Source organism: Mauremys mutica, chromosome 4, assembly GCF_020497125.1.
Source record: "Mauremys mutica isolate MM-2020 ecotype Southern chromosome 4, ASM2049712v1, whole genome shotgun sequence".
NCBI classification, from domain to species: domain Eukaryota; kingdom Metazoa; phylum Chordata; order Testudines; family Geoemydidae; genus Mauremys; species Mauremys mutica.
The window spans coordinates 95,047,566-95,066,748 of NC_059075.1; the positions used below are offsets into that span (position 1 = coordinate 95,047,566).

The following is a 19,183-nucleotide window of genomic DNA, read 5'->3' on the forward strand; positions in this document are numbered from 1 at the left end:
ATGAAGGGAGAAAGACATTAAAACATTCCATTTAAAATCAGAAATAAAAGTTTGAGACACAGTACTAAGCAGGTACTACAGCTTCTCCATTATTGGTAAACATGTAACTTTAGGTCCCCATGTGACAGATCACCTCAAATTTAGTCTAATCCTCTCTTGCTGCAGCTCTGAAACAGCCACTCTAGCAGGACTTCTCCGTATGCATGAGAAGAGGAGCTAGAACAGGGGTCCCAAACTCAAATCACCACGAGGGCCACATGAGGACTAGTACATTGGCTCGAGGGCCCCATCACTGACACCTTTTCATATAAAGGTACAAATCCCACCTCCCACTGCCCCCGCCCCCACTCCATCCCTTCCATGAGGTCCTGCCCCTGCCCCCATTCCAACCCTTTCCCCAAAGTCCCTACCCCAACTCTGCCCCCTGCCTCCCCTATTCCAACCCCTTCCCCAAATCTCCACCCCTGCCCCGTTCTTCTCCACCTCCTCCCCGCTCCCTCCTGGAAAGCGATAAGCGCTGCCAAACAGCAGCACTTGGAGGTAGGCAGAGGAGCGGGGATGCGGCAAATAACTCTGCGGGCTGCATGCGGCCCACGTATTTGAGACCCCTGAACTAGAGGAAGAAATGAATGCTCATGCAGCTCTTGGAGGGCAGATGCAATGTGCTTGCTATAAGAAGTGCTGCTCAGCAGCCTTTATCTGTATGTACTGAACTTTCTTGGAGGGCCTGTTTTATCTCTCCAGATCTGTCCCCGCTCTACTCCAGTCCCAATATAGGTCACACTGTTCTAGACTTCGGCTGTCAAATGATATAAAAAATTAATCACGATTGATCCCGAAATTTAAACAAATAGTCCCGATTAATCACACTTTTAATCGCACTGTTAAACAACAACAGAATACCATTTATTTAAATATTTTTGGATGTTTTCTACATTTTCAAATATATTGATTTCAATTACAGCCCAGAATACAAAATGTACAGGGCTCACTTTTTTTTTTCTTTTTAACAAAATATTGGTGTTTGTGTGTTGGGAGAGTGCTGCCTCTTTAAGCAGAGCAATCAGGAACCTGACCACTTTTTCAGCCAGCAGCAGCTGCTATCAGCAGCAGATAGGCTCCCCCCTGTTCCCTGACCCCAGCTCAGCAGCCATCGGGTACATGGGCTGGGGGAGACCTACGCAACAGACAGGAGGCAGTCTCCCAGTCCAGAGCAGTTTGGCTGGGGCAGCTCTATGGTGGGGGTGGGGAGGCAGGAGCAGCAGTGGAGCAGGGCTGCCGCCGAGTCCTATCTTCAGAGGTGTGCGATTAACTCTTGTTAAAAAAAATAACGTGTTAACTATAAAATAATGCGTTAACTGCAATTAATTGACAGCCCTATAGGACTTCCAATTTTAGGGCTCAAGCTGATATGTATCATAGCAATGTGGGGGTCATTGAACAAACCAGCCAACCTACTGTCTTCATTTCTGATCAATCCTAAACTAAAATGCTTTGGTTTTCTCATGAAACAAACAAAAGCAGGCATTGGGTTAAACAAAACATTTCATTTTGATCTGGGGCATTTTTAAACACTTTTTGTTGTGTAAAAAAAGGAAATTTGGAAATGCTATTCCCAAAGCCACAAAAGGAGATTGTGCGCCCCACTTGCAACACCCTATAGCCCTGTGGTTAGAGCACTCACCTGGGATGTGGGAGACCTAGATTCAAGTCTCCACTTTGCCTAACTTGGAATAGAAATTTGAACTTGAGTCTCCCATATAGCAGGTAAATGCCCAAACCAATATGGGGCATTCTGGGACGGGTCTCTCTCAATCTATCCTGTTGAAGCTGTTTCATTATGTATAAATACTCAAAAACTTAAGTATGCTAGGTTCTGCTACCCCAGACTCCGGCAGCCAAGGGATCAGATACTCAGATTTATGAAACACGTGACAAAGAATTCAATTACTACTACGGATTCTAATTTTAAAAACTTTTATTCTCACCTTTTTGCCTCCTGGAGAAGACGTATCAGGGGGTGGTGTGCTGGTAATGTTCAATGGACTGGAACCACAGCTGGAAGGTGATGACCCTCTTATCCTTTCAAACCAATGTCATTAAAATTAGAAAGAGGCAATGCAAAATGATGCAATTAGTGTACTATTCATCTAGAGAACAATGAATCATGTTGGTGGATACTAGAATGTTCACTGCCAGCAACAGACTAATGGTCAAGTGAATCTCCAAGTGCAAGGCCTTTAACGTCAGGTTTATCCTCTGTGATCACTCTTTTTCTGTTGGTATGAGGTCGGTAGTGCTAGTCCGTCCATTAATTAAACACTGCTGCCACTATTACCCTCAACTACGTAGGTAGCTGAAACAATTACTTGAATTTGGCATATTCAAATTTGCTCAGATTATAAACTTCAGCTCTCCCCTACACCATTTTCTTGCACAGCCTCTGTAGGAAATATTTGTAAGCAGTACACAGAGCCAGATCCTCAGCTGGTGTAAATTTGCATATTTATATAAGCTGAAGAAAGGTCTGGCCCACAATGTCCAAACAATAAAACTGCTGTACAGGAGACCCAAAAAAGAGCCAAACTTACACAGTTTCTATATGCTTTGAGATGTTAGTAGGACAAACTTCTTCCTTATATTTTCCTTCCTAATATTTTTTTTCAATAAGCTATCGTGACATAGGTATACTCGTCATTTTTTTTTTTTAAATCCCTATGGTGTAGTGAGCATGCAGCAAAAGAGATGTTTCAAAGCCACACTATTTTTACTTAGTTCAGGGTTTCCCCAACCTGGTATACTAGCATTGAATGTTTTGCACATTAGCGGAAATGCTAGGGAGTTGTAGACTTGCTGGCTGTACAATTAGAGAAAATAGAGTGGGGTAGTTCCATGTGGTAATTTGTAAAAAGGATCCTCTTAGCATCAGAAGTGCCAAACTTTTAAAAAAAAAGTGGGAAACTCATTTACCATGGCAGAGTTTCAGTGGGAAGGTTGTGAACAGAAGGCAGTAGAGGAAAATAGAAACAGCTGGTGAAAGAGCACTGGAACTAAACCAGGGCTCTCTCCACTTGAAAGGAAAACAAGAGTGGTGGAGTGTATACAATCCAAAGTACTTTGTTTCTGTTAGTAAGATGAATAATAGTACAAAATGCTATTTAAAATGAGCTTCAATAGACCGTTTTACAGCTATTAAAAGTAGTGGAAACTTTTAAAGTGTTTGCTCAGCCTTGGATTTGGCTTTTTTAATTTAAAAAATGGGGGAGGGGGGAACGGGACAGGGAGGGTCACAAAAGCAACTATGTAAAAATGTTATTTTTCCTATATAACATTTTGTGTATCACTGAAGTGATAAAAACATTTCACTAGTTTTTACTCCTCTTGTGCCTTTAGCATCAACAAAGCTATGGGAGAAGGATCTGGATTTTTTCCTGGCTCGTGCATCAATCATGCAGGATTATGAACTAAAGTAAAGCTGCAGAATCATTATTGGATGTGTGAGATTTTCTTGTTTTTTTCCACTGGAGGATTCATGCAGCAAGAAACCTCATGTGCCAGAGAGCTCATTGTAACAGGTCCTGTGACAACCACCATCCCAGCTGCTAGTGAAGGGGAATTTAGCTGGGTACAGGGAACATGATAGGGGCCTCCTTTATGGCAGCTGGGGACCAGCCATATAAAACAGCCCCTTATTTAAGACTGTTGACAGTAGTGTAAATTAGAACAGCCTTCATGTTTGGGGCTTGACCGGTGGAAAGATGGCCCCTGAACTGGGGGTGTCTGCAAAGCCTTTTTTAATCCTTTCTGCACCCCGTCATCCCCATCCCGAGTCAGCAAGCTTTACTTTCAGAACCCAAGCTGAGTTTACAGGGCTGGCAATTCTAAAACACATTCAACTGACCAAATTTGGGCTGGAGTCAGACACACACAAACATGCCACCCTCCCATGCCAATTTTAAAGTCCCTTCACATAACATAACCACACTTCAAACTGGTCTTAGTCTAATTTTCACACTTCAGAAATGAATGTCAGAGAGTAAAATAATAGATTATTCCTGAAGTACAAGACAGTGAACTATTGTCTCCTATGGAGGACTAATTAGTGGTCTAATGCCATACCATTTCACTTTTAAATCAATTGCCACAAGACATCTGGTAGTCAACTGCATCCAGCCCATTGTGATTTGTGACCTCCAGGCCACTAACAATTCACTAACAAGCCATTTTATCCCAGCATGAAATATGGCATGGCTTGTGTGGCACCTGTGGCCACCTACTGGAAATATTTAGGACTGACATTCAAGCATAATGGGAAATTTTAATGAACTAAGACACATAACAGGAATTTATTCTCCATTGTTCCAAAAATGTTTATCCATTTTGCTACCTACTGGTATTGCCTGTATGAACAGAACTGACAAGGGCAGATACTATTATCTTAGAGCAAGAGGAGAAGGATGGTCCAGTGGTTAAGGCACTAGCCTCCTAGGAGATCTGGGTTCAACTTCCTCTGCCACAGACTGCTTGTGTGACCTTAGTCAAATCACTTAGGGCTAGATTCACAAGGAGTTTTGATGTCTAATTGAACCTTAAGTACTTAATTTCAACATTTAGACACCACTAGTGTTCACAAAATTGAACTCCCTTTGGGGGTGGGGCTTAGGCCATACCCCAGTATTCATCATTTCCTCCTGGCTAGCTTAAGTGGCTCCCCACTCAGCATGCTGGTTTCTGTGAATCCCAATTTTAGGCACCTAGCTCTCTCCATGCATTATATTACTCCTGGGGGAATTCTGCACCAAAAAATTAAAAGTCCTGCGCACAGTATTTTAAAATTCTGCATATTTTATTTGACAAAATAACACAATATAATCACGCCAGTTTCAATTATTTTGGTAATTTATTTCAAATTACCTTTCAGCAAGTATGTCTGTAACAATACAGACAACAAACATTTTCCCCCGGGAGTAGTGTGTTAAAGAAACTCCTGCGACAACCCAGTTCCTGTTTCTTTGTTATGCTTTTGTTGGGTGACTCAGTCTGGATGTGTCACACATGCCAGCTGGGCACATCTTGGGGGGAAACTCTGCCCCTCCAATCTTAGACACCCACAACCCCTTCTCCCCAGAGCCCAGCCATGGGGCACCCCCTGGCCCAGACCCACACCCCTTATTCCCCCAGAGCCCAGCTGCGGGATGCCCCCCAGCCCAGACAACCCTCCAGCTCTCCCTCCCCCGAGCAGTATCCTGTATTTGAGTCCTGAATGTAACTTCCATCAATTGATACATCAATTGATATATCACCTCTGCATTTGGTCCTAGTACTCCTTGTTCTGCTACAGGTTATCTATTAATCTTTACTTCTTGGTACCTATTCAACATTCTTTGGTATTCAGGGGCCATACAGTTTATGCCTGTGAAACTTAACTTTTTTTCCAGACTATTTTCTTCATTGACCTCTCTCCAGAGCTAACCTCCTTCACTGTTAGCTGCTCTCTTTCTGCCTCTTCCAAGGTTATTAAAATAAGTGATTACAGTGACTAGTAATCAGATTATTACAGTAATCATGCACACAGATTACTCTAAAAGACTAACCATAAGAAGAAACTAACTGAAAACTGAGAGCAAATTATATTTCTCGGTAATGTTGTAATTTCTGACTTGACTATGTTCGAGTACCCTTAGTACAGATAAAGTTCCACTGTAATGGAAAATACCCACTACACTGCAACTGCATAGTAATACTTGGTGCTTATGGAAATCAAAAAGGTAGGGTATTTCTTACTTTCCCCTTTAAAAAAAATATTATCTATTAAGTTAGAGCAGAATACCAGTTTCTCTCACCTATGAATCTCCATGATTTCCTCAGCAATCATTCTACCTATTTTACCTGCCCCAGCTCTTGTTCCACCTGGAATACCAGGAACTGTAGGATGGGTCCTTTTTGTGCCACCTAAAATATGGAACAATATTTGTAAGATCACACACATAATACGGGAAAGAGACTATGCAAGGTTTTTAAAGGGGAGGGAAGGAGAGGAGGCCCCAGGGCTGCTCTAACTTACGCTGGGGGTTGGACGCAGAATATGATGGGTGTAAATTCTGGGCCTAGCTAAGCTGTGCCTCTTAGGAGATGCAGCTCAGACTCAGGACTTATGTACCTAATGACACATCTATAATAACCAATGGCTTGCTGAATGAGTGAGCTGGCCCAGCCCAGCTGGGTGCACCTTGCCCAAACTGTTAGTGCTGAAGACTTAATTTATTAATATTAGCTGCTCATCTATTGTCTATACACATTTCAGTCAGGGGGAGGGAGGATTGACACACACTAAACACAGTAGTATCATGTCAGCATGTTAGCGGAACACCACTGCCAACACGGAATAATTCACGGTTACCTACTAAACGTTTAAATCAAGTCCATTAGGGTAACTGTAAATGTCTGACAAGGGAGTAAAATGCAACAGGGGCCCTGAACATTATGTTCTTGCAGTTTAAAATTGCTGTTTGTTATTCTAATACGGACTTCCCACTTGAATAGCACTTATGGGGAAGCCAAGAGGAATTTGCTCTATTCTAGGACACAATGAAGGAAGTAGAGGAAGGACGGACATAAAATGAACTAAAATAATAAGGAAGTGGTAAAGTATTGATTGTGTGCAATTGTTAATGGTCTTCTGTGTTAACAATTCATACTCAGACCTAGCAACCTTCCCAGGAACCCTTTAGGTCAAAGTCAATGGGAACTGGGGAAGCTCAGCACCTTGAAGAATCAGGTCCTTAAAGTCAGCTGTACAAATGACATCTCAACTCAGTAGAGGGCTGCGGGGAACAGAGTGGCTATATGGCAGGGCTTTGCCCTGCTTGCAACCACAGGACCACTCCTAGTCCTGCCTCTCTCTATGCTCCAGAGCCACTGCCAGTGGGAGTGGTATCCCCAACCCCGCTTCTACCTTTGGGTTCTTGGCATGGTGAGCTGCCTCAGGCCCTGCACAATGCCAGTGGCGCTGATGGTGGGATCTGGGCCCAGCCAGGGTGGTAAAGTCATTCTCCGCACTACTGATGGCAGGCATAAACTCTGAGCGGCACTGAGACCCCAATGCCACTCACCCAAATTTGGCCTGGCTGTCCTTCCATCATGATGGAGGGGTGGGTGGGCCAAACTTGAGTGGTGCTGCAAGCTTGTGTGCCAGGTCACAGCACGAATCACTGCTGGCCCAAACTTGACCTCATAAACCCATGCTAACGCCACCTCAACTTTTCCATCTGAAATATTTTGCTGCATATTTTCTAATAGGATTTTTTTCCTAATCTAAGAAGAAAAATAAATTTGTATTACAGATTTTAAAATAATAAAGCCTCTTATAAACCACCTTTCATCTTCAAAGATCCCAAACACCACATACTAAATGCAGCCAGAATTACTTCAATAAAGCCACATCCCTGCCTACACAGCTCAGCTCCTGTTCCTTTCCGCACCACCTCACAGGTCATACATTCTTGGCTAATCCTCTCTTCTTAGTGGCCAGTGCCCCTAGTCTTGACTCATTTTTCAGTACTTTGGGGCAGATTTCTGCTGCTCTATTTCATACAAAACTGTTGTAAAGCCAGCTAAACTGGCTACTACAGGATTTCCCCAGAACAGAGGGATCCTCATGTGGCATACAGTCACAATAGCAGCTCTTATGTCACCAAGCCTCCCAACCCTGTTGGTATGTGCCAATGAAATGACCAGGGTATCTCCTACGTATGGCTGATCTCTAGCTGCCCTAACGGCCCTTTGGGACTGTTGGCAGGAACAAGCACAAATTAGAGCAGCTTTTGTGTCTGGCACTGGACAAGTGGTAGGACAGATCTAGAACTGGGGGGATCTTAAAGATAGCATTAGGGATGCTAAGGATTAAGCTGAGTTGCACTATGTGCTCCTTGGCCACAACTCAGGATCAGAACAGGTGTCTTTTCCAAAAATAAAAAAGTGACCTACATGTGGAGCTGTCCTCATGCGGCAAACACCTCTCCTCTCCTCTCCTCCAAATCTTTCCTTACAACCTTCCACCACTGAGCCCTATGAGTGCATGCACTCACTCTGGCTCCTCAGTCACTATTTGTATGTTTCTATCTAAAATAGATTTAAACTCACTGGGGCAGAGCCCTTTCTGGAACTTATATATGTTAAGTTCAGTGTACACCTATCATCTTCCAAGTGATTAATAATCTCGGGTGGACGACAGAAACAAACTGGAGCACACAGGGTTAATTCAGTAACCAAGGAAAGTCTATTAATGATTGCTGTCTAGCAAGCCCAGTGTCTCACTATACTGTAGTTACCTTCTCCAGCCTGAAGTACACTGTCCATGCTGTGAGGAGAAGCTGCAAGCTGTGGAAATGCTGCATCTCCACCATCAAGTACATTGGTGCTGAGGAAATCAACAGGAATAAACCATGATAAAATAGCTGTAAGTGCTAAATATACATAGCAAGTTATAAGGGGGAAGCTTCAACGTTTGTGATTTATAAGACAAATTTAGTCATCACCATGGAGGTAACCATAGTGAATGACACATACGGTAGGGCTATATAAATCAATAAGAGTTCTGTAGGACACATTAAGTAGCAACAGCTGCATAATATACTAAAAACAATCCCAAAGGAAAAACAAAAACCTTATGGCTTGTCAAGCGTGCATTACTGAGCCCAAACTGCTTTTCTCCTAACAGGAGGGAGTAGCTGATCCAGAATCTGATCGGACAATTCATTGTGCAGGGGCACCCCCCTGCAACGTCACAGAATTCCAAAGAAGAAAATGGAGGCTCCATGTGGGTAAAGCAATGCACCCATGTACAATCAATGAAAAGATTAGGGGCCCAGTGTCTTACTCTGTACATTTATTTATTTAGATTTATACAAACTGTAATAAAAGATCAGTTAATTTCTAGATTTCATTCCTTTTGTTGTAAGGCTAGCCATTATTAAGCTCATACGCTTTATGTGATATACGATGTGTACACATTTTTGGAGCAACTCCCATGATCTTACACTTGAAGCATGGTTACACTCCTGATGTTCAAGGGCATCTTCTAGAAGAAAATACTTACGAAACAACTGTATTTGTTGAGACGATGTATTCTACTTCTTTGGTCCAAGGGTTCATGAAACTGAACCAGCGACTTCTCAAGGTAATAAAAGAGCCATCTTTTATTTTAAACTTGTAACAATTAGTTGTAATTTTTTCTCTTGTCTGTAAAACTAAAAATAGGGAGACGTAAAGAACAACCCTAGTTTTTCAGACCTACACACTGAATACATGAAGAGTAGAGATTTGATGCAGATCCTCCCTGTTTCATTTCCCTTTTTTTTTCTTGATGCAGAGAACTGTACTATTTCTAATAATTTTTTTAAATCTCTGTACCTGAAGTGCAAATTAGAAGACTCTATACTAATTTAACTTTATCTTAGGATATTTACACTTTTCAGTGCATATCAAACAAAGTCCTTTTCATGCAAGAAAAATCTAACATGGACTTTTTCTAGTCCAGACTTGAAGAAGAGCTCTATGTAGCTCGGAACGTTTGCAAACCTGAAAAAATCTTATCCCGTTGTTGTTATTTTTGTGTGAAATATCAGGAAGACTAATATATATTTTGATTGTTTTGACTTGCTGAAACCAAAACCCTCATTCTTAACACTGAATTATAAATCATTTTACCTTGTCTGTGGCATTCTGCAAGATGTCCTATATCATCTTGATGAAAATATTCATAACATGAAGTGCCTAGAAGTTCCTGTGGTAAATATGCCAGAATGGCCGTTGCCCTAAAAAAACCAAAACCAAACAAACAAACAAAAAACACCCCAAACAACAATTTTTTAAAATAAAATGGTACGTCAGTATTATTAAAATGTACCCATGCCCCCTACTCAGTTATAAAACAATACCGTAGAATATATTATTTGAACTTAGGGGAGAAACTGAAAGTTTCCATTATCTGTACCTTAATTTTGAAATACGCTAAAAATGACAAAAGCAAAAAACACATAATACCAATAACTTTCTCTGAAATAGTTTATACTGATGGGTCATCTACAGATACAAAACCACTTCCAATTACCAAGCCTTGGATGTAAATTGTAATTTGGAGTGTTTAGAATTGGCTAAAGCCTTCTGGTAGCAGGCCACAAGGTACTGAGGAAGCCTGAAGACACAAAATGCCATCTTAGCTAAAGATACAAGGTGGGTGAGGTAATACTTTTATTGGACCAACTTCTGTAGGTGAGGGAGACAAGCTTTCAAGCTACATAGCACTCTTTTTCTAGTCCAGACTTGAAGAAGAGCTCTATGTAGCTCGGAAGCTTGCCTCTTTCACCAACAGAAGTTGGTCCAATAAAAGACATTACCTCACCCTCCTGGTTCCTCTCATTTCCTGGGACCAGCACAGCTACAACACTGAAAACAATATTTTAACAAGAGCATTCAGGTTTCTAAAGTTCTAAAATCTGTTTTCTTCCTTTGTGTACCGAGGATTCTGTTGTGTCATAAAGCCTGCTTTTGTCAATGTCAGTATTTTAGATAGGAGTGTTTCCCAATCTTTGCTGAAAGGCCTTAAAGAGGAGCAAAAGATGACTGAGAATGAAAAAAACACACCTGAAAAAGTAAAGAGGAGATACGATGGATACATTTTACTGATTTAGCACTGATACCCCTGACTTTACGTCTTTACTACCACTATAATCAGACAGGAATATAGGAATGTGTGACATTATACAAGGCTTTTGTTTCACTAGAATTTTTTCTTCAAAGCCAACCTATTTTCACTTCCTCATCAGAAAACTTCAGAATTAACATAGCAAGATCCTGGAGTGCTTGGAGAGAGGTTTAGGGATATCTGGGTTTGACATTCCAGTAACAAGGATCTATATATATACTAAGCTTTGAGTCAATGCATGCACAGAAAATCCTAATGCATGATGGAAGTATTTTTTTAAACTGCTCTATACCTGTGCAGAATAATAGACTCCTGAATGTCACAAGACTACAGATTAAGGACTGAATCTTGCAATGTGCTGAGCACCCTTATTCTGATTCAACTTGTGCTTAATTTCTTTTCTGGATCAGGACCAGAGTGTGCAGCAACTTCCACGATGATCCTCTAATTTTTCTATGTATTGCTTTAGAAACTCTACATTATAAATACTCCTTGCAACACAGAGAACTGAATTCAAAATACCATACTCCTTGCATTACTACTACCGTGCATTAGCATGGAAATTACTTGCGCGCGAATAGTTTTACATTGTTAGGTCACTGAAACCAAAACCTAAGAAGGAATAAAATCAAACCATATTGCTGATATCACTAGTTTATGTGATTTTTGCTGAAGTATTGCAGATAGTTTCCATTTCAAAGATTCTGATACTTTCAGATTATTCATCTTTTAAACTCTATACCAGAGTCATTTATGAGAGATTCCCTATTAAGGCACGAATTCAGCTGAGCACTTTAAAGCACATCCTTAACTTTAAGCATATGCTTTAACTTATAAACTATTATTATCGTATATCTCCTTAGAATTTTCTATATGGAATGATCTATCAAGCATCTGCACAGCAGAATTCATCTTTGAATTTATTCATCTTTGTGGCAACCCAGGTTCCCAGCCCTTGTATTATTTTGTTTTTAAAATGTACAACATAATTTTGCTTTGGTTAGACTTGTTAATGAGTCAGTAGTGTATGATATGAGGGCATAAATAATTTATAATGCAATCCCATTGGAACTATCTTTACATGAAAGTAGTTTGTGATTAGTATTATTTATGAAGTACAACAGAAGAGTGATGATTTACAATTTTATTTTCATACTGATACAATGACTCTCTTGTGAACAAATAACTTACCAGGCTATGTAGCAAATAGCATGATACAATTACTCCAGTTACCAAGAAAATTGCAAACTTATTCTTACCTCTGATCTACAAAAACAAACTTCCCATCTATTGCATGTCGAGAGACATATTCTGTAGGTTTAACCCGGATCTCGCCATTGACTGGTTGAGGAACTACATGAGGATGTAACCGTCCAATTGCAACAAGACAGCTTAAGTTACAGCCTTCATTATCTGGCTCATTGTCCTCATCTAGTCCCATTTTCGTTGGCGGCCAGCTTTTTAAATATCCTGTGCTATGAATCGTGCAAAAGCTTTTGCGGTCTGCTATAAAAGAAAAGGTTAACATCATCAGCATTGCCTTCAGATAAATTTGGCCCTCAATCAGGTCTGCTAACTTGCAGTACTTCTCCTTTTATCTTGGAAAACTAAGTTGCTGCATACTCAGAAACCAATGCAGAAGAGGCATATATCAATGCACACTGCATATTAGAGACAAGTCAAATGTTTAGTGTGAAATTTACCATTGTGATACCACTGCTAATATCAGAACCCAGTCCGATAGTTCAACAATTGCAGTCAATATAAATTTTGCATTTTCCCGCAAATGACAAAGTTGCAATTTTAAGAAGTCACACTATGAGCTTTTTCATTAATAATTCTTAGCTCATATAGGACAAAACAAATCAGTGTGCAGAGGCATAAGCTATGGAGGAAAATATAATCTGAAAGTAAAATATTTTAGTTTTAAATTTCCAGAGGTTACAAAATAACAGAAAAGAGGTTTCAATTAAAAGAGAATACCACGGCAATGTCCTTCAGAATATATACTGGCATTCTGTACACAGGTTTTTAATTGAAAACAGTTTCTGTTACCTTTTGCAACAGAACAATTTAATATTGTCACATCTTCAAAAATATATTAATTAGGGCTGTCATGAGATTAAAAAAGTAATTGTGATTAATCGCACTGTTAAACAATAATAGAATACCATTTAAATATTTTTTGATATTTTCTTCATTTTCAAATATATTGATTTCAATTACAACACAGAATACAAACTGTACAGTGCTCGCTTTATAAAAAAACAAAAGAAATAGTATTTTTCAATTCACTTAATACAAGTACTGTAGTGCAATCTCTTTATCATGAAAGTTGAACTTACAAATGCAGAATTATGTATAAAAAAAACTACATTCAGAAACAAAACAATGTAAAACTTCAGAGCCTGCAAGTCCACTCAGTCCTACTTCTTGTTCAGCCAATCGCTCAGACAAACAAGTTTGGTTACATTTACATGCTGCCCACTTGTTTACAATGTCACCTGAAAGTGAGAACATGCGTTCTCATGGCACTGTTGTAGCCAGCATCGCAAGATACTTACGTGTCAGATGCTCTAAAGATTCATGTCTCTTCACGCTTCAACCACCATTCCAGGGGACATGCATCCATGCTGATGACAGGTTCTGCTCGAGAAGAATCCCAAAGCAGTGCGGACTGATGTATGTTCATTTTCATTATCTGAGTCAGATGTCACCAGCAGAAAGTTGATTTTCTTTTTTGGTGGTTCGGGTTCTGTAGTTTCCGCATCGGAGTGTTGCTCTTTTAAGACTTCTGAAAGCATGCTCCACACCTCATCCCTCTCAGATTTTGGAAGGCAGTTCAGATTCTTAAACCTTGGGTCGAGTGCTGTAGCTATCTTTAGAAATCTCACATTGGTACCTTCTTTGCGTTTTGTCAAATCTGCCATGAAAGCATTCTTAAAATGAACAACATGTACTGGGTCATCACCCGAGACTGCTATAACATGAAAATATGTCAGAATGCAGATAAAATAGAGCAGGGGACATACAATTCTCCCCCAAGGAGTTCAGTCACAAATTTAATTAACGAGCGTCATCAGCATGGAAGCATGTCTTCTGAAATGGTGGCGAAGCATGAACGGGCATATTAATGTTTTGTATATCTGGCACGTAAATACCTTGCAATGCCAGCTACAAAAGTGCCATGCAAATACCTGTTCTCACTCTCTGGTGACATTGTAAATAAGAAGAGGGCAGCATTATCTCCTGTAAATGTAAACAAACTTGTTTGTCTTAGCAACTGGCTGAACAAGAAGTAGGACTTAGTGGACTTGTAGGCTCTGAAGTTTTACACGGTTTTGTTTTTGAGTGCAGTTATGTAACTAAAAAAAAAAATCTGCATTTGTGAGTTGCACTTTCACGACAAAGAGATTGCACTACAGTACTGGTATGAGGTGAACTGAAAAATATGATTTATTTTATCATTTTTACAGTGTAAATATTTGTAATAAAAATAATATACACTTTAATTTCAATTACAACACAGAATACAATATATATGAAAATGTAGAAAAACATCCAAAAGATTTAATAAATTTCAATTGGTATTCTATTGTTTAATAGTGCAATTAAAACTGCAATTAATCACAATTAATTTTTTTAATCACTATTCTTTTTTTTTAGTTAATTGCGTGAGTTAATTGCAATTAATCGAGAGCCCTAATATTATGCCAGCCCTAATATTAATTGAAGATGGGTATACCGAATATTTTCGCATGATGCATTTGGCTGGAGATCACGTTCACGCTGAGGCAAAATCATCAGTGCATGAGACAGAGTAACAGAATATATGGGTTCTACTTCTGCTTTTGCCATTGGCCCATTCCATGACCTTATCCAAGGAAAGTACGTGTGAACCTGAGCATGCCTACTGGTTTGGGCCCTACTGGGGTGCTGTCCAGGGCAACAGTTAGTTTGACAATGCCCCTGAGGCTTAGGAATAAGTGAGGGCTCTAACCAGCCTGTTAGCAGTTGGGCAGCATCAAGACTTAGGCAGCTTTGAACATGCCTATCAAAGGAAACCTGGGGTGCCATGGGGACTTTAGACGCCTATAGTGTTAGGCAGCTGCTGAATAGTGGTTTTGAGAATGTCAGTGGTGCCTAAATGTTGGATTTAGGCACCCAAACAGGCAACTAGGCACGCAAGTACCTTTGTGAATCTATTCCCTAGGTACTTAAGAACTATTAACTTTGAAGCTTAGGGCTTACAGTTAAATTCAGACCCCCAAGTAATTGCACACACTACCATCGATTTCAACTAAAGCCATGCATGCTTCAGAGAGCAGAATTTTGCCTTATCCACTAACAAAATTTCTTTTTCAGCTCACGTAAATTTAGGACATCTACTTTTAGGGAGCTACAAAGAGAACAAGAGAGTAACAGACAAACCTTTACACACTCGCAACAGTGATGACTGCACTAAACACAGAGCAGCTCTATTCAGAAATTCTTTATAATTAACTGAAGGTTGTTTTGTTTTTAATCTGACAGTTACTCTTGTTGCTCTGGGAGGTGTTTCATATAGCAACAGTACAGAGAAAATAACTGTAAAACCACCATTATATTTGATAAAATGTACAAACATTACCTTTTTTCTTTGAGCAGGTGGAAGGAAAATCCTTGTCTTCTACTTTCACTGAAGGTCTGTTGCATTTCATCCTACAAAAGAAGGAACGTCTTGCTCCAGAACAAAGTCTTGATGGCCCAGGTGTTATATCTGTTTTAACTGGAAGTCCAGCTGCATGAAACAAAAAATTAAACTCAGTAAATGTTGTCTTTACTAAAATTAAACAAACTACATTCTCAACTCTCCAGTTATTTTAGTAATGTCTTTGAGGGGGAGAGTAATGTGCTCAGAAAATCTCATGGCATCTCAAATTGATTTTTAATGATCAGATTATATCCAATGCTGAGTTGCTGGGATTCACAGAGATGACACAAATACTTCTTGCTCCTTTAGAAGTTAAGAAGGGCTATTTTGTTGCTGTATGTTTCTTATTTTTTAAAAGATGTGTTAACCAGCCAAGCAGACAGCATAAATAAACAAACCAACCAACCAACCAACCAACCTGGTTGGCCACACTGGGTATAGGAACACCAACCTAGAATTAAGGGGTCCCAAATATGAAAGTCAGAGAATTGTTGTAAAAACCTACATTGTCTTGGCAATAGATTTTGTGATTCCTTAGAACTCTATAACTGTGCAGTTGGCCCAGACACTACAAATCATTAATAGGGCCTGTGGTAAACTTACAAGATATGTATGGCATTTGGGATTCCTTATTTGAGAACTTGGTGCAAGCATAACTCTATTAATGTCACTGGAGTTGTGTCTGCTTACACCAAGGCTGAATCTGGCCCTTAGAGTTCCTGGCACCCGGACTTCAAAATAATGCATGGGCCAAGATCCTGATAATGTGAGATGTTAATAGTATATATGGTGTTCAAATGTTTTCCAGTGTATACTGTTAATCCCAGGTTACTGTTAGTGGCTACCCCAGGAATTTGGAAACTTGACACGTCACAAAAAAAGCAAATTATGAGCTCATACTTTGTCATGTTTTTATATATAAATGTGGCATTAAAGTGGTATATGATGTACACAGTAACAGATACATTTAAATGATTTCAAAATCTCTCTCTCTCTCTCTCTCTAAATACTCAGGATATATGATACTTTCAATGGATCAGCATGTTCCTGCAAACATTTAAGCATATGAATATCTTTGTGCCTCACAAAAATAATTGGCCTTGATCCTGCAACCACAGAAGTTATTTATACATGTGCTTGCGAGGAACATAGACTTACTAGGTCAAATTTTCCTAAGTGGCTTCTAAATTTACAGCTGCAATTTTGTGTGTGCAAAGCACCACAACTGAATACACACAGATAATTTGCACACGAGGGAACCTATTAATTTCCCATCCTCAGAAACCACTCTAATGAACTTGCATGTGCTGCTAAGAGATTAGATCACCACTTTAAATAGGAAAATTTGCTTAATAAAACAACTTTCTTAAAAGTTAACCAGATCACAACATTTTAAAACAAAATGGTAACCTGGTTATAAAACTACTTATCCCAAAAAGCCATAGACCTAGGGTCAAAGTTCACACTACTCTGCCAAGTGCAAGAAGCTGCAGCTTCCTGCCATTCTTCCATTACAAGGATTTCCAATCTACAAAAGATGACAGCCAGGGTTAGTAGTAGCTTCCTAACTCACTGTTTTTTACAGCAATATGGCCAATCACAAAGTTCACTAGCTACCACCAAATTCAGGTACCTTTAACTGTATAAAACTCATATATTATCTGACTATACTATCTAAGTTGGATATATGTTATTTATATTGTCAGTTTCTTTCTCTTCCCAAGAAACAAGTCACTCCAAAGGTCACAAGTCCTTTAAAAAAGATACAGAAACTTTGAAACATTCCTTACTCCCTGCCACAGAGTTGTTTCAGGATTACTCCAGAATACATTCCCCCTTAAAAAGGGCTTCCAGTCAACAAGGAACAAACAAGTCATCCACACTGTTTAATTGCATCACCCCAGCCTCATACACGGGGTGCTTCTTCAGTAGGACGAAGGGTGTGTTCTTACTTCCAGTTAACTAACAAGAGGTAAAATCCTAGTAAAGACAATGTAGTTTGTAGTTTTCACGTGAGTTGGCAGGTTCAAGTGAACTCTAGTTTCTACCATAGTGTTCAACTCGACCAGCTAACTCACGTGATAACTACAGACTGCCTTGTCTTCTTTAGGATTTTACCTCATGTTAGTTAACTGAAGTTTACCAACATGTGGTAAAAACACATTGTTTTTCTTAGCAAAAACAAGGCCTTAGTGACAATGAATTCGTTTCCTTGAATATGCATTTCTCTCCTTTTCTGGGCAGTTATTCGATGCTACATTTTAAGCTAGCATTTAGACCACGAACAAGTTGGTTAAAGGCTCCTGTACCTAACAGATAATGTGAATAGATTAAGAAAAGGAAAATCTTAGGCTCAATATCATCAAGATCATACTGACTGCAAGATCTGTTTTAATGAGGATTGATGCTAACAGTTTCCCAATCACCACATCCCCCCCCCAAACCCTTTGAGAGGTCTGTCACAAAGATTAATAATGACCTGCATCATAGAATCATAGAATTGTAGGACTGGAAGGGACCTCAAGAGGTCATCTAGTCCAGTCCCCTGCACTCATGGCAGGACTAAGTATTATCTAGACCATCCCTCACAGGTGTTTGTCTAACCTGCTCTTACAAATCTCCAATGACGGAGATTCTACAACCTCTGTAGGCAATTTATTCCAGTGCTTAATCACCATGACAGTTAGGAAGTTTTTCCTAATGTCCAACCTAAATCACCCTTGCTGCAATTTAAGCCCATTGCTTCTTGTCCTATCCTCAGAGATTAAGGAGAACAATTTTTCTCCCTCCTCCTTGTAATGACCTTTTATGTACTTGAAAACTGTTATCATGTCCCTTCTAAGTCTTCTCTTCTCCAGACAAAACAAACCCAATTTTTTCAATCTTCCCTCACTGGTCATGTTTTTCTAGACCTTTAATCATTTTTGTAGCTCTTCTCTGGATTTTCTCCAATTTGTCCACATCTTTCCTGAAATGTGGTGCCCAGAACTGGACACAATACTCCAGTTGAGGCCTAATCAGCGTGGAGTAGAGCGGAAGAATTACTTCTTGTGTCTTGGTTACAATACTCCTGCTAATACATCCCAGATTTATGTTTGCTTTTTTTTGCAACAGTGTTACACTGTTGACTCATATTTAGCTTGTGATCCACTATGACCTCGAGATCCCTTTCTACAGTACTCCTACATAGGCAGTCATTTCCCATTTTGTTGCAATGCTTGCAGAAGAATTATCTTGTAGTTAAAACAACAGGAAAGGAAGTCTGGAGATCTAGATTCTATTCCTGGCTCTACTAAAAAGAATTCCTGTATGACCTTGTGCAAGTCACTTGACCTCTCTGTAACTCAGTCTCTCCATTTGTAAAATGGAGAAAATATTCATTAATCCATTTGTACAAATTAATTCATTAGTACTTGTAAATATTAATAGTTTGAGATCCTTAATTGGAAGGCACTATGGAAGTGAACAGTATTAACCAGCATTTAATTGATGTACCTGGTATTAAAAAAAAAGATGATAAAAATATATAAGTTTAAGATGCACAAACATTTCAAGGAAAGAAATACTCACTTTTTGCATCTATAAGCCTTTCTCGTGGTGCAGTATCAGAAGAAGAGAGCTGCTCCTTAACTTTCGCAATATCCTTAGGATGAAGGTAGTCAAACAAACTCTGACCAATCAGATCATTCTGTAGATATGGAATATTAAATCAGAAATTAAAAATAAACACATATGTTAAAATTTTTGAAATATTGTATAAATTTTTAAAAGAGTCACTTAGTATG

At 39.5% G+C, this 19,183-nt stretch overlaps 1 protein-coding gene and 1 long non-coding RNA gene across 5 annotated transcripts in view; one reads left to right on the forward strand and one right to left on the reverse strand.

Annotated features, from left to right (window-relative positions):
- ARNTL (aryl hydrocarbon receptor nuclear translocator like) overlaps positions 1-19,183 on the reverse strand; it is a 90,402-nt gene that overhangs the window by 9,509 nt on the left and 61,710 nt on the right. For all 4 annotated transcript variants that reach the window (XM_045012841.1, XM_045012840.1, XM_045012843.1 and 1 more), the window contains 8 exons: positions 18,969-19,086; positions 15,336-15,485; positions 11,965-12,211; positions 9,709-9,815; positions 9,098-9,248; positions 8,331-8,419; positions 5,844-5,952; positions 1,989-2,082 (listed from right to left, as the gene is read on the reverse strand). In XM_045012841.1, the coding sequence (XP_044868776.1) occupies positions 1,989-2,082; positions 5,844-5,952; positions 8,331-8,419; positions 9,098-9,248; positions 9,709-9,815; positions 11,965-12,211; positions 15,336-15,485; positions 18,969-19,086 (1,065 nt within the window). The remainder of the gene's footprint in view (positions 1-1,988; positions 2,083-5,843; positions 5,953-8,330; positions 8,420-9,097; positions 9,249-9,708; positions 9,816-11,964; positions 12,212-15,335; positions 15,486-18,968; positions 19,087-19,183) is intronic.
- On the forward strand, positions 7,728-15,453 carry LOC123368235. Its single transcript, XR_006578720.1, has 3 exons — positions 7,728-8,458; positions 8,720-8,818; positions 15,353-15,453. It is a non-coding gene; the product is annotated as an uncharacterized LOC123368235 (long non-coding RNA).